The sequence below is a fragment of the Blennius ocellaris genome (assembly GCF_963422515.1).
Source record: "Blennius ocellaris genome assembly, chromosome: 6".
Classification (NCBI taxonomy): Eukaryota; Metazoa; Chordata; class Actinopteri; order Blenniiformes; family Blenniidae; genus Blennius; species Blennius ocellaris.
In genome coordinates, this window is record NC_137655.1 from 4,585,388 (window position 1) to 4,601,813 (window position 16,426).

At 42.3% G+C, this 16,426-nt stretch overlaps 1 protein-coding gene across 1 annotated transcript in view; it reads right to left on the bottom strand.

Moving 5' to 3' along the window:
- kcnh3 (potassium voltage-gated channel, subfamily H (eag-related), member 3) overlaps window positions 1-16,426 on the bottom strand; it is a gene marked incomplete at both ends in the record, with an annotated part of 146,479 nt that overhangs the window by 22,390 nt on the left and 107,663 nt on the right. The window contains 5 exon segments of the mRNA XM_080498123.1: window positions 3,341-3,727; window positions 12,593-12,794; window positions 13,587-13,744; window positions 16,096-16,180; window positions 16,182-16,355. Of these exon segments, the coding sequence (XP_080354249.1) occupies window positions 3,341-3,727; window positions 12,593-12,794; window positions 13,587-13,744; window positions 16,096-16,180; window positions 16,182-16,355 (1,006 nt within the window).

Below are 16,426 nucleotides of genomic sequence, written 5' to 3' on the forward strand. Positions count from 1 at the left end.
GCTAAGTCAAGACCGGAGCGTCACAACGCCAAGGCTTTTATATCAGAACCTTGTCACGTAAACAACTCACAAAATTTTTTTTAATATTGCCAATAACATTGGATGATTGTCAATAATTAAAAACACGTTTGCCTTCTGCTCCTTCACAGGCTGACGACACGCTTCTTTATTCTGCGCTCACACTCGGGGAAATTCTTCTCACCAGCTCTCTCAATAATACCGGAGATTTAATTCAAAGTGGCCTCGGAAAGATAAGTACGTTTGGATCACGGAGGCTGAGAGCTGGGTGTTATTTAAGGAGAGCTTTTGAATGAGCGTCGCCACTGACCGGCTCCAGAACGTGTCCCGTCGTCACTACGTGGAGCCTCCTGACGGGGGCGACGGAGAGCTTTCAGAAGGACAAAGCAGCAAATAAAATCTGGCTTCCATCAGGTTATCTTGTGAGTATAATGCAGATCCCGGTTTTGAGGTCTTGATTTAGTCACTATGAGAGGATTCACTCCTTTTTCAGGACTTCATGACTTCTAACATGAAGGAAAACTTCAATGAATGAATAGAAGAATTATTCCGCCGTAGCTTTATTTAATGAGCAAATTGCATAAAAGCTGCTTTTAGTTCCAAGAAACTCTTTATATCATTGTATTATTGGATAATACATTTTAACGATTTTCTCAATTTTACTTTTACAGTGACAACAGCATATCACTTTTCTTACACTATTGGAAGGTTTTTCTATTACATTTAAAATAACCAAAAGAGTCCTATTGTCAGGACAATTTAAAGTTCTTGATATCTTAATTCATAGTTGTTTATAATCATTCAGCATGACTGTGGTGGCAAACGTCGACCAAAAGCAAATAATAGAATAATAGAATAGAATAATAACATTTAAATGCGATTAAAACTGAAAATTCTGGATCTTCTTTTAGAAACTCTCCTTTAGTTTCATTAAATGCACTTGATAGAACGATGCTGTCGCTGCCTGGATTTGTTTCCCAAAAAACAAGTTCAGGATGTGGAGACTGCAATCGTCAATGTTTTGGTGAAAGTTTTAGTATTTTTTTTAAAAAGCGGAGGCCAAGGTTGCATAGCGACGTGAGGTGAGATTTGTGAGGGGAAAAGATCGATGTTTTTTGAAGCAGCAGCTGGATTAAATAACTCAGAGTCATCATAAGGGTTTTAAAGGCAGAAGGTTATAAAACTTATCTGAAAATCTTGGTTTGGACTCCACGGGTAAATAGCTTTCTAAAAAGAAAAAGTCACACAGATGTCGACGGTAAGAAGCCGTAAGTTGGTCGAGATTGTCTGCAGCGTCACACAAACAAGGTGTAGAAGACGGAGGGATGGATGTTTACGGGCGTTCAGCGATAACACCGTATCAATCATTTAAAATGGAGCGTCTTTGGTGATTCTGATGGTAAATAACTGTTCCAAACTCTTCAGAGATTTCTCATTTTATAACACAACCAGGCGGCCGACCAGGTTTTTGAGTTTTGAGCTCTTTTAAAAGTCACTTTTGTTGAACTATTGGTTACTATTAGAAATTTAACAAGCATTTCTGGGCCGCCACTCATTTAATCTTTTTTATTTTAAAAATAATTTAGCTGAATATAAAGTTTCTGGACAATCGGCTTCAGTGACGACGGCAGAATGTGTGTTTTCTTGTTTTTTTCGGCGTTCTCGGGTGTGTGTGTGTCACGGCGGATGTTTGTGGAGAAAATCTGGGTGTTTGTAGCTTGAAGACGGATTGAGAAGCGGCCGCCACATCTGTTTTCATCTGTCATCGACTGTCAGGACGATCTCCAGGGTCAGTTCACTACATGCTCACACACACGAGCCTGTCTTTTCTTTGATTCGTTGCAGTTAAGTGAGATTTCCCCCCAGTATAAAAACTGTCTAAACAAAGGCAATATTGAATTTGGACTTGTTTGGAGTCATTTCTACTTCAGCATAAGGAGCTGGTGTGGCCACAAGCCGGCAGACAACCTGTGGTCTAATGAGCCAAACGGGTCCAGGTGAAATGTAATGGTGCGGAAAACATGGCGCAGATGGTTTCGACTGTTGCAGCACAGCAGAAAACGCTGGAGCGTGAAGCTTTTCATCCACGATCCAAAGACAAATTTGTTACGTTACTCCGTGATTTTAAACAGCCGGTAGAAGTGACTGTGTGTGTGGAGACTGATGAGCGGTCCAGTTAGCAGGATCAGCTCAGGATAATTAGAAAACTTGATCATTAAATGTTGGCGAAGGCGTAAGATTACATAAGTTTGACTTCTTGCTTACACTTTTCAGACACGATGAACTCGATATATGTGTTCTATGTGTGTATGCATGCAAGTATATGTGTCCACTTGGATGTATAATTTACTTTGTTGATATGTATTTCATTTTATATACAGTAAAAAAATTGTCTTTGAATTTAAATACAGTTTCTGTGTGTTGTGAGTCGACATTAATTTTGTGGTTTTCCTTGGATAAATAAATATCCATTACAAGCTTCAGTCCTCAGTAGAAAAACGATTAAAAAAATTATTAATCGCAATTAATTACGGAAAATCCTGCAATTAATTAGTTAATTTGTTTAATCGATTGACAGCACTTATATATATATATATATATATATATATATATATCACATCTGAATATCTGAATAGAAGCTCATCTGAATATAAGCTACACCCACTAAATTTTGAAAGGAAAAGAAAGGTCGGAGTTACGTGATGCACCTGAAGGCATCACCCATGTATTGGCATGAAGCTCGTTAACCTGTAAAAATCATTCTTGAAACCACCAATAATATAAAAGAAAATAAAATAAATATGTACAGCTATTGATAAAGTCTGGAATAAATTAATAATACTTTGATAAATCAAGTATATAAGATGCAATCAAGAGAATTCTCATATTTAGCGGAACTAGTTTTAGACTAAAGATTAAAATTCTACTTTAACATGTCTAATATGTACTTGTATGTGTCTACGAAACATCGTGGCTCATTTTTAATGTTTCCTGGGTCGTGAGCTATGACTTGTTTGTATACTCGTAGTTGTTTTTATCACATCCTGAATACAAAAAGGAAATACACAGCCAACTATGTAATGGGGCTTTAATCAGGAGATGTGAGCGTAATGACATCGTGAATTGGTTATTTTGTACTGAAGTGCGTGTTTGTTTGAGTTACCCATGAAAAGGGGGAGAACAACACACACAAACACACACAGCTGCCTGTTGATGTGTCGTAAACAAGAGATTGAGTGACTGATTGGGCCCTTGAGCCTGAGAGGAGAGTCGGGCGGTTGATTGCCGACACGCTTCCCAAAGTGGAGGACACGCCCCTTACCCCCGATGAGCATGGTGCAGATGGAGAAGATCTTCTCCGAGTCGGTGTTGGCCGACACGTTTCCGAACCCGACGCTGGTCAGGCTGCTCAGAGCGAAGTAGAGCGAGGTCACGTAGCTGCTGCGCATCGACGGGCCGCCGCCCAGCACGCCCAGGGTGACGTCACCGCCGCCGCCACCGCCACCGCCACCGCCTCCGCCGCCGCCGCCCGTTCCCGAGGCATTCCCGTAAGTCTGGCTGCCGTTCCAAGACCCCTGGCTCCCGATCTCCGGCGCCGAGACGTTCCACTGCGTGCCGTTGGACAAAAGGCCCATGGAGGGGACCAGCGTGGAGAGGGAGGACAGGAAGTAGGGCGTGCCCAGGCGCTTGGCCAGCTCATGGAGCCAACCTGTGGGAAAGAGAGGATGAATATGGATGAATTGTTGTGTTTTCTGCCTTCGTACGGGGTCAAACCGCAAATCATGACAGGAAGCACCTCCTGGTCAGTTGAGACCGAACCTGAGAATTCATATAATATTTCGAAATTGTCAGTTTATTCACACTTACATGACTGTTGTATTTCAGAGAAGTCAGTTACTTTGGTCAGACTAACATAGGAAAACCTCATTAAGGAGAATCTTACAGAGGACACACACACACACGCACACACGCACGCACGCACGCACGCACACACACATCCACTCCTCATTGATGATATTTACTGCTGATTTTTCTTATTTTCTGCTATTGTTCTGTCAATTATCAAAATCATGTTTTATTTTTTTTTGTGGTTTGTTTGTTTTGTTTTGTTCTTTGTTTTAGGTCCTTTTGTTTTTGTCTTTGCTATCATTGTTGTGATTATTTGTGGATATGTTGTGGATATGTTGCGCTTTTCTATTTTCTCTATAAAAGCACATTGGAATGACTAATGTATATAAAAATGTCTTTTTTTTAATTTTAAAAAAAAAAAAAAAAAAAAGGAGAATTTTACATCACCTCAATAAAAGACCTGAGTAATGAAGCTAAAACCCTGAAATGATACGGCTTTTTTTTTTTTTTTTTTTTAAACATTTATGTCCAGTTTCACAAGCGTCTTGCAGCTCAGACTCCACTTGTTCTACTCTTCTGCACTGTGATCTGTGATTTTTCCACATGAAGTTTTGCTGTACTTCATACGTACAGAAAACCCGCCCGAGGCGGCACGCCATGATTCCTCCACACACAGCTGGCGTGTTCAGACTTCATCCTTCACTGCACAGACTCTCTACATCGACAGCTGGACCAAACACAAAGCAGAGAGGCTGTCTCCCTCCACACGTCCGCCGCCATCTCATTATTTTCAAAACGCCTGTGCTGTAGCTCCACAGTCCTGTGTGGTCAGTGACTCCATTCTTATCTGTCTACGTCAGCGTGTTCCCCCGGTGTGGAGGTTAATTGGTGAGTGTGTGTGCGCCGTGTGACGGACTGGCGACCTGTCCAGGGTGTACCCCGCCCCCGACCCCGCGTCATGATACAAGATGGAACTAATTCCACTCCAGACCTCCACCTGCCGGAGCATCGCCACCGATGCTATTTGGTTTCATAAAGCCAGATGTTGGATTTGTATCGATTTCTCAATTTTTTTTTGTCACGCTCCGTGCATTTCCTTGCCGGCGGCGTTATATACCGCCACCTATAGGCCTCGCTTATATACATACATAATTTTGAGTAGTTTTCGTGGCGTCACGTGGACGCAGATGTTTTTCTGTGTGGACAGGAATCTTTTAAAGAACAAAGAATATTTTCGCTTTAAGAGCCGGTTTACACGAGCTGACGACGTGAAAACACGCCGTTTTGTTTTAAGAAAAAGTTTGTACATTTTTGTGTACATGGAAACATTGATCGTCTGCTTCTTTTTTATTTATTTATTTATTTATTTATTTATTTATTTATCTATCTATCTATGCATTTATTTATAGATTAGATTTTTATTTATTTATTAGATTTTTATTTATTTATTTATTTATTTATTTATTTATCTATGTATTTATTTACTTATTTATTTGATTTTTATGTATTTATGTATTTATTAGATTTTTATTAATTAATTAAGTCATTATTTAATTAATTTATTTGTTAATTAAAAAAAGAAATTTTTAAATACAGTACAGTCATTCCAATGTGCTTTTATAGAGAAAATAGAAATATAATAAAATAAATAAAATAGATCGTCGGCTTCTAAAGGCAACGTCAAAGTCAAATTGTTGACTCTCTGCCAGACGTATCTCTCTCCGACTAACAGGCGATAAATCAGCGTATCGTCATGGCTCATCGCTTGAATCTACAAGATGCTTTACCAAGAACTGAGAGCAGGCATATCAGTTAAGGTTTGTTTTTTTGTTTTTTGTAAACAAAACTCTGACTCAACCTGCAAGGGTTGCAGGGGTCTACAAGTGAAACACACTCGAGATGCAAATCACTAATAAATACCATCAGTATTGAATAAAATGGCAATAAAAAAATAAAAACGTTTGAAAAAAGAAGGTATAGAATGTGAGGTGAGGAGGAGGGATAAATTATTGAGGGAAAAACTGGTGTGTGAGTGCGCCGAGGTGCAACTGAACCACTGGCGGCAGAATGTGGAAGACGGCACAACATGGGATATGAATAATACAACATGGATGCACTCCTTCATTGATCTGTGGCAGCACACACTTTGGGCCTGATGCGTGTGTGTGTGTGTGTGTGTGTGTGTGTGTGTGTGTGTGTGTGTGTGTGCCGGCACAAATCAGCAGGAGTGACGACCGAGCTGCGAGCGGCGCCCCAATAAAGCCGCAAAAAACCAACAACATTAGAGGATTTAACACCCGAGTAGTTTCCTAATTACTTTGTCATTAGCACAACTTAACCTCCATCAGTCTGACAAGCTCCACTGCAACGTCTCCAACCTGTGGTTCAGACACTCCTTCCTTCCTGTCTTGTGAGGGAATGTGGAGGGAATTCCCGATGCTGCAGGTCGACAATGTGACACGGATGATTCCGGCTTTTTACAAATGTTTTTATAACACAGAAAGCCTCTTTTGCTTCCTCTCGTCGTGTAAACAGGGCCGTACAGCGTGACATCGCCTCACTGCGGTTCCTCGTATGTTCAGCTGTGTACAGCGCTCATCCTCCTTCCCTGCAAACCTTTTTTTCCAGTTAATCTTCGGTGGGGGTGATCAGATAAGAGCTCCACTCTCTCGGACAAGTTCTGGAGTCTGTTGCAGAGAAATCCTCAGCTTGGAGGAACTGACTGATGCACTTCAGGGGCAAAATCCACCTCTGCAGTGGCGCCCCGAGATCCTTCCTTACATCACCTATGGATGTGAGCCGCGCAAACCGACGGGAGAAACTCAATCTCTTCACTGTTTAGGTTTGGTTCTGGGTCGTGGACTGACTGGGTAAGAACACTCTTGCAGAGTGGAGAGTTCAACTCCGACTCTTTGAGCAATCGGCAGGCTCCAACAGCGACGGGCAGGTCAGTAATTCCTCCATGTCTGTGATGGAACTCAAGTTTACCAAAAACAAAGTGACGTTGATTCGAGTAAAAGAACTTATATCGTGCAGCTTTATCACATTTGGAGTTTAAAGGACAGCATCAGTCTAAATACTCCATCCAGACAAAAATGGCAATGGAAGGCAAGGTGTTTGCTCATCATTGGGAGTTGAATGGATACTTTAACAGGATACTTTAACAGGATACTTTAACAGGATACTTTAACAGGATACTTAAACAGGATACTTTAGCTGGTGTAAAAAGCAAGACGGGTCAATTGCTGCTACTTTATTCTCATTTGAAGGCGACAGCCTTGAGATACCTCTTCTTTTTCACTGCAAGGAAAGAGTAAGCTGTTTCTTTTATTAGCTGTTTGAAAGCTCAGTATTACGGTCTCCATCCATCCATCCATCCATCCATCCATCCATCCATCCATCCATCCATCCCAAGACAAACAGAGAGAAAAGGATTTTGTGGAAAGAATCCCTGGCTTGTCAATGAGGCTTCAAACTCAGGATATTCTCATTGTGAGGCTGGAGTGCTGCTTCAACGTGTGGCCATTTATTTATAAACTTTTATTCATTTGTTCTGTTAAAGGAATCATATTATCCAGCTTTTCAACACTTTCACATGGCCTCGTCGGTCCAAAGATGTATAATTCAGAGTTTACTGCTCCAAATCCAGTTTTTCCTTCATTGTCCTCCATTTGAATATTGGATCATTGGAGCTACATTCAGAATCTGCTGTGTCTGTGTGAGCTGGACTGGCTCCGCCCACACATGCCCAAGTACTTCTTCTCGTGGTGCCATGTGCCAGAGCACAGCTGCCTATTTGTGGGAGGAGTCAAAGGGGGAGGAGCCTACCTTGATTGTGATTGGCTAAACACCTGATGACACTATATAGGGTTTGATTTCTGATTGGCTGGTTGGAACAACACACTTTAAAAACTGAAAGAGGACACAGAGAGAGAGGACACACTTTCTTCACTTTTGGGGCGTCGTTCCAGGTATGGGGACGATTAGTACTGTTGGAAAACCATTAGAAAGTCAAATTATTTACCCCTTTAAATGATTTATTACACACTTTGTTTAATTTTACTCATAGCTTGTTGCTTGATTCTAGAGAGGATTAGAATAAACCAGCATGTCCACGTGCCAGTTGATCTCGTGTTCGGCATGTTTGCTCATTTTCACTATGTTGACTAACTCAGGTCAGAAGTTAACGTCCAGGTATGAAACGGCCTTGGAACAAATGAACATCTTTATTTCTTCGTTTAATTCCAGAGCAGTAGCTCCGCGAGCATCTTGTCTCGTGTCAAAGCTGTTTAAATACTCAAACCTCCCTGTTCCGTTGTACGATTCACTGCTTGACCCGTCAACCATGAATAAATTAGATGGACTTGATTTCTTAATGGTGAACATCATGATTCTTTACAGCACATCCATATATTAAAGCCCTCTGAATCATGCATCGTCTGCGTATGCATGTTTTCTTAATGCCTCTTGGTGAGGTGTCATCTGTGAATCTTTCACGTTGTTTACACTGAGTCACCTATACACCCTATAGCTTTCAATAGGTACTCATGTCGGTACTCGGTTTTGACAAGTGGCCAAGGTGAGTACCCGTCTTTTAGAAAAGTGGTATCGGTGCATCGCTGTGCAATATCAGGAACCTTCAAGTGAAAACAAACCCTGGTTTCTTCCCTCAACGGGATTTGCAAAGCAGTCACTGAAATTGAGATTCGAAAAGACATGACTGCTTGATCGGCCCTTCCTCCTCAAATAGAATCCAACGCCGCACCCTGAGCACCAGTCAAATCGCAGATCCTAGAACTCTCCAGAGGCTCAAAGCCCCCGGATCCTTTCTTCAAATACATCCTCTAAACCCCCCCCCCCCCCCCCCCCCCCCCCATCCGTCTTTTCCACTTCTATCCAGTGTCCATATCGTTACATTTCCCTCCGCCTGGTCCAGAAAGCAGGACTCCAGTATGCTGCATCCCCAGCTACACGGCGGGGCCGTGGGGACGGCGGCGAGTCCACTGCCCCTTGAATTATTGATATCCCTGCAAACAAGAGCTGCACCTGCAACCGGTACGAGCCGGCTGAGTGACAGAGAGAGCAGCCCGACGTGTCCGCATGCTGATATCAGACCTGCATTGTGACTCGCAGCGGGTGTCGCCCGGAGGACAGGCCGCAGACTGGATTTTCCCTGCAGTCCGTCTGAATAGTCAACCGACAAGAATCGACCCCGGTGTTAGTGTCTGTCTGCCATTGTGTCGAGGATGACAGGCAGGCTGGTCCAGCAGAGAGGGAGGATTAGACGTTCAGCTGTTTGGGCGAAAGCCTCAAAAACAGGATCATTTTATTCATTTTTTTTTTTTAAGGCATCAGTGGTTCCTTTGATCTCAGGCAGTGGTTCCCAGCACTTTTGGGTCTTGAAGTTGCAAAAAGAGGTCACTTACAATAAATTCATAAAAAAAGATTTTAATATGAAAAATTTGTTATTGAGTTTGGAATCAATCAGACCGATATTAAGCCGTTCCTTTCTTGAAGTTGGTTTCACATTGGAAGGTGTGCCGCCCAAAACACCGTGAAACATCAAATAAGGTCTCATACTTTGTAGGTTCTTGGAGGCCCTTATTTACACGACAACATTTCAAGTGAAAACGTGTCGTTTTTGCATTCTCGTTTCCGAAAAGTTTTTAGTTTACACAAAAACTTTCTGATAAACGACGGCAAAAACGCAAAAAAAAAACCCCAATGTAGTTAGCATGTTGGGCCACTAGTTGGTGCCGTTAGACTGGGAGTCATGACAATTTGAAGGCAGACATTGTGGGTATTGGAGCATTTTCAAGAAGTTCCCAAAGCACAATGAGAGTTTTGAGTTTTTCACTTGAAAGTGTGTAAAATGGCCACGGCCAGAGGGTATTAATAAAGTATGATGAGTTTGAATTTAGCGCTGCCATCACTATTTTTTTTTTATATGCTTTGTAAATCTAATGATTTATAGATTTATTGCCATGGTTGTCCTTAATCTATAAAGATGCAGGACATGAGAAAAAATGAGAGTTCAGCTGGTAAAAATGTGACACGAGAGAAACGACAACACTTGTTTTCGCTGCTGGCGGTACTTAAACGTATCAGAGCGCGCCTTGAGCTGACTTTTTGTTGATTGCCAAGAAAGTGGTAACAGTAAATTGAAAATGGACCCGTGTGAAAGGATTGTGGTTTGATCTGTGACTCGGGTCCTGGATCAGTAGCTTAACTCCAAAATACACCGGACTGCAACACGTTTCTTTTATAAAGGTCTTGCCCAATAACCACTTGTCTTTCACTTTGTGTAAAACTGCACACCTTTTCTGAAGCATGTGATTTTTCTTCATCTTGGATTTTCTCCCTGAAGTCTTTTGGGGGTTCGGATTCAAGTGTATTTTCATCACACACGAACAAGCACAGAGGGACAAAAAGCCATTTGGCATCCAACCCAGAAGTACAATGAAATAGACATTATTACATACAGCAGGTGTATGATTACATATCTATATATGTACGTACAGATAAGGGAACCATAGTTATGTTATTTAACAATGGTTCGAATGATAATGTTAATTATGCTGTTGGTCTGTGAATAGATATATAGAGTTCTTGCAACCACGGTGCATATTTACATATCGTGTGGATCAGTATGACAATAGACTGAATATACAGATCTACTATTCAATAGAAGTATACAGAAATACAGTGTGTAGACGTAAGTCCCTTTCAAAGGAAATATTAAATAAATTAGTTTCAAAAGCTTTTACCCTGTATACCTTACAATTGTTGCACCTTTTACAGTTGTGGTTTTGCGATAAAGCGCCATCGATCCATCTTCTTTGTGTGTCTGTGTGAGCGTGGTACACACACACACACACACACACACACACACACACACACACACACACACACACACACACACACACACACACACACACACACACACACACACACACACACACACACACACACACACACACCACTGGGAGGAGTTTGGGGTTCAGCTTCTGGCCCAAGGACAAATCTTCACATTGACTTTAAAAACGAGTCACACATGCAATGCCTGGATTAGAATGAGGCAGAAAAAAAAAAAAAAAAAGATCTGTGCCCCAGGTGACAGTAAAGATGAATAAAACTAGCTCTTTTGGCCTTGGAAAGTGTCCGTGTGTCTTTACATGTTAATCAGCCAGGATTTCATCCCGGGACTACCCGACTGCCATTATCTCAACAGGAGCTGAGGTTTGATTATCAGACTCCCTCATGCGGGAAAATCAAAACAAACGGGAGGCATTCAAAGGTACATTTTCCCCTTTATTGTGTTTATACAACCGTCTCCGCTCAGGTTACTTCTGCATTATACTGGACGTGTCTTTCAAGCACGATGAAGGAGCTGTAATGTGTTTTTCTTTTTTTTTTAGGCTATCATATTTCTGTGTCATCGCAGCTGAAGTGGATCCGCAGCCAGATAACATCTCATTTCCTTTGCATTCGGGAAACCCTGCAATTATTTCCTGAGGACGGAGTCCGCGGTGTAATTTAGAAGCGCGTGATTATCTTTTAGAACTGCAATGTGATGCTCCACTTAAACACAATGAGAGACTGCGCGGTACGGCCGCTGCGAGAAACACTGAAAATGGGCAATAAAAGCTGCTTCTGGGGCCAGTTTCCCAATGATCACACTCCGAAGATTAAATTTAGATCTGATGAGAGCAAAATTTACTGTCAAGTGAAAACATTGGAGGTTTTTTTTTTTCACAAGCTAAGTATATTGAATCTCACCCTTAAAACTAAACGGATTTGAAAAAAAACTGTGAAACACATTTGATGTATTTAGAAACAAATACCCAAGTTTAGGCAAACTTTAATGTCTCCTGCTGGTTGGCAAAAGTATTTGTGATTTCTTAATGTCTTAATGTATGTAATATTTATAGAGATAGAGTTTAGAGCAGGGGTGTCAAACATGAAGCCTGTGGGCCAAACTGCCAAGAAAAATAGAATACTAAAAATAAAACATATATTTTTTAACACATTTTTTCAGAGTAGTGATACAACGCAACACTGAGACTCTGGAGATTGTAAAAACAAAAAAATCAGCTATATAAACAGCTATAGGAGAAGTTATTTTGGGACGTTTCGCTCTATTTTGCAGCAGAAATGATCATTAAAAGTTGCTTCCTGTTGAGAATATAGTCACTGTTTGGTCTTAGTCTGTGAAAATATAGACATTGCCTTCATGTACACTCTCCACAACAACAAAGAAAAACTTTAAAGGTTAAATCTAAAGCTAAACTGTTGTACCGGTCTGGCCCACTCAAGATGAAACGACTGTATGTGGCACCCCGAACTGAAATGTGTTTGACACTTCAACTTTAGAGTATGCTACAAGGATATTTGTAGAAGATATTGGTATTCGTACAACATTTAATAAAGGTTTGCAAGAAAAAAAAAACGTGATAGTCTGTGCACTCATGTTTTAAAACAGATCTACTAACAGAGGGTCGTATTTGACAGCGGAGCGAATTGAATGGCTTCAATGAAAAATTACAATTATCCAAATGAAGTCTTAGCATGAAAGAAGAAAGAAGGACAAATGGTTCATCATTCAGCTCAACCTTTTCACGTTCACTCGAGAGCACAACGTCTCCCACTCCAGTTTCGAAGTAATCAGCCGTATTGTGCTTCAACAACTTCCCTGCCTGGGCGGATAATAAAGTGCGATGCTCACCGATGTCCCAGGAGCCGGGGCTTTCCATCTCCCTGCGCCCGATGAAGTACCAGACGCAGGCCATCCAGTGGGCCAGCAGGGCAAACATGGACATGAGCAGGGTCAGGACCACGGCGCTGTACTGCGAGTATCGCTCCAGCTTCTGCAGCAGCCGCAGTAACCGTAGCAACCGGACCGTCTTCAGCAGGTGGACTCCAAAGTACTGCACAGGTACATGAACACACAGTATAAGTAGACTGCTTACCTGCATGTTTGTGTTGCGCAATTTACTGAAAATATAGATTTTACAGTGACTATGCATCTATAGAAATAACCCAACATCATCAATAATCAAAACAGTAATTCATTACAGTGACTAGTTATATTTACCGGAAACAAAAGGTAAAAAGTTACTTATCTGTGTACAGGACAGTGTGTCAAGTGGAAATGCATCGTTTTGCATTTTCTTTGTTTCGATTGAGTGTGTTTTGTTTTTCCTGTTTCAGAGTGCTGCTTGTGTTTTAAAAGCAATTTTCATGCCAAAAGGCCATTTTTAGAACAAAATTTGAATGCGCTGACCGTTGAAAATGGAATAAATGTTGCAAACCCGATGTAGAATTTTTCATTATTTATTAATTTTTTTCTAAACTATTTGATCTTTTTGTACCAAAGTGGAAAAGTCAGTTTGAATGTAAAAAAACAAATGTGTGTATTGGAAATAATGATATTTCTCAAACAAAAACCCACACTCCCTGTGCGAATATTAAAGAGTTGTGAACTTCCCGTTGGACTTCGGTCACCGGTGTCGGTGTGGGATTTTTAGGTCTCGATGAGACGGACGAGTGAGTTTTTGTTTGATTTCTCTACGACGTTCCTAAGGGCTGCGGTTGTCATTTTACTGTTTATAGGTGGCGCTAGAGAGCACCAATTGGCACATCGGGGGCAAATTTTTTTACATTTTATTATAGCCTGCGCCAGTAAAAGGAGGGCTTGCCTGAGGCGTTATCAAACTCACCACGCTGACGTTGAAGGCGTACAGCAGGTCGAAGGGCAGGGCGGCGATGAGGTCGACGAAGAGCCAGGTGGTGACGTAGTGGACGCAGATGGAGCGGGCGTCGTACACGACCTGACCCGACGTGCTCACGTAGGTGGTCCGGAAGTTCAGCACGATGTCTGCGGGAGCACAGGGAGCGGAGGCGTGAACCGGGGGGGGGGGGGGAGGTTCGACGGATCACACTTCAGCAGAGACTTTGATTGAAAATGAATATTTCTGTGGCAACAAACACAACACAGTCATTTCAAGGCATTTTCCCAAAGAGAAACATCAACAATTCCCCCGAAACTTGAGTCCAGTGTCGTGTGTCGAGGAAACATATTGATAATTGACCCGTCGGTCATAAGAAACAGGATGCGCGCTGACGGGAGTCGGACATTAAGCTGTGGGTGGCTTGTGTAATTTCATTGCAAAACTTCGTTTGACGGACACGATTCACTCTTTTTTTTTTTTTTTCCCCTCCATTAAGGCAAATTGTCCGTCGAGGAGCGGCCGGACGAGTTTGCTGCTGCTTGGTGAACAAGACGAAGGTCGGAGGAGCTCGTTGTTTGCTCGGAAATGAGAGTTAATGGTGCGCCGAGAACGGCTCATATCCTTTTATTGCTACGTGCATCATTAAAAGCGCTGAAGAAAACTTTTAGGATGATTCACGAGCGGCTCGGATCAAGTCTTGAGGACTGACTTCCGATCAGTGGGAGTTGATGGAATAACGAGGTTTCTCCACTCCAGACTTGTTTCGGGCTTAATTTTTCACTTTCATCCTTTACAGATGAAGGTTCTGAAGTAAAGATCTGCTCCAAACGGCACTAAACAAGACACTTATCATGTAAAATCACAGTGAGGTGACGCGTCAGGTTGAACTGTGTTGGAAAAAGTTATTTATATATTTCTTATGTCTTTGTAAAGTTTTTTTTTCTCCTGTATTTCTTTCATTTCTTTGGAAAGCACTGTGAATTGCCCTGTGTTTGAATAGCGCTCCATAAATAAATTTGCCTTGCCTTGCCTTGCCTTGCCTTGCCTACTGCAGTGACGACTGCAGTAGGTCTGCGTTCCATAAATTCGTGTTTCTGCAGTTCGTTCAGCGGGACCATTATTATTAACTCGTTTTTCCAGATCAAGCCTCAAGGAGATAAACAGACTTGGATCAAGTCGAGAACTCATTCTCCAAGAGATCTGATTGGTCAGGAGGCGGAGCTTTGACCTCTTACCCAGGACGTAGCCTGCTCCGGAGCAGGCCAGACATTCAGAGCAAGTTACCGCGGTGATTTATCCCGGTGACAAGTGAACGAGCGTCGCAGTACGGAAAACCTAGAGTTAATCCTCGAAGTTATCGTCGTTGTATCGGCCCCTGGACTGTTGGAAAAACTCGAAAATGGAAAAAATACCGATCAATCACATCTATATCGTCGTTTATGAACCCAATCGGAACATGTTTGGAGGTTCCTCTTTTCTAAAATTAGCAATTAGCTCCTAATTATTGTCCAGGAGAGTCTGAAAAGTTTCCTCCTGAAAAAATCTTGTAGTTTGGACCAACTGGCTCCGGTCAACATGGGTCACTTTCCCAGTTACGCTGCTGCAGGTTTAGACTGCTGGGAGACTTTCTTTAATGCACTGAGCCTCGCTCTCCCTCTCTCTCCCTCTATCTCTCTCTCTCCCTCTATCTCTCTCTCTCTCTCTCTCTGTAGCACCTTCCTGCAGGATCTCTGACAGCAGAACAGGAAGCTTGTGATCTCCTGCCTCCGTCACGTCTGCAGAGAGCGGATCAACTCGCTGAAGACGTCGACTTGTTTGTTTGTTTGTTGTTCTCTCCTCCCTGTAACGTCCGTCTCACCACAGCGGAGAAGCTGCCGCCCATGAAGCGTGAGTTTTCCTCAAGGTAAAAAAAATTATGTATTTATTTATTATCTACTGCAGTGTTTGTCAACCTTTTTGAGCCGAGGCACACTTTTTTGTTTGAAAAAATCTGGAGGCACACCACCACCTGAAAATGGTAAAATTTTAAACTCTGTAGCCTCTATTAACAATATAAAGTCATTCTCATCAGTTTTATCAACATGAATCAAATAAATACAGAAGAAAAAAAAGTATTTCTCAATTTAATTGTTTTTATTGTGACTCCCTCAGTGTGAAACCTGGACCTGATGGATGAAGAGCTGAGATCCTGGTTCACGTTCTTCCTTTTCAAAAACTTCTCCATCACTGTCACTGACACAGTACTTTGATACAAGATGGTAGCAGGAGGTGGAGATGAACCAGACTGACGTCTGTCAGTTTCAATTTCACCGGCAAAGTTCTGTGCTGCCATCTATTGGCGAAGAGTATTTATACATGATTACTCCGCAACACATTGGATTATCTCCCACGGCACACCTGACTATATCTCGCGGAAACACCAGTGTGCGGCGGCACAGTGGTTGAAAAACACTGATCTACTGCATGCCTGCAGAGGCGACGCCTCACCAAGCCTCACCTAAAATGAAGAGGATCTCCACCAGAATGTCGCTGACGCTGGGCGGGCTCCGCAGGGCGCTGGTGGTGCCCTCGTCCCGCCCCCCCCACCACGGTGAAGCACACATTGTAGGGCACGGTGACGGCCACGTAGAAGGTGGCCAGCAGGATCAGCCAGTCCCAGCCGGCCTTGAAGGTCCCGTAGTGCAGCAGGATGAAGCGGGACTTCTGGATGGCCGCCACTTTGTACTCGGGGATCGGAGGCTTCTCGCCGAACATGTTCTGGAAAAAACACGGACGTTATTTTTTAATTCACACACTCAACCTGGGCAATCGAACTCTTATAGCAGAAA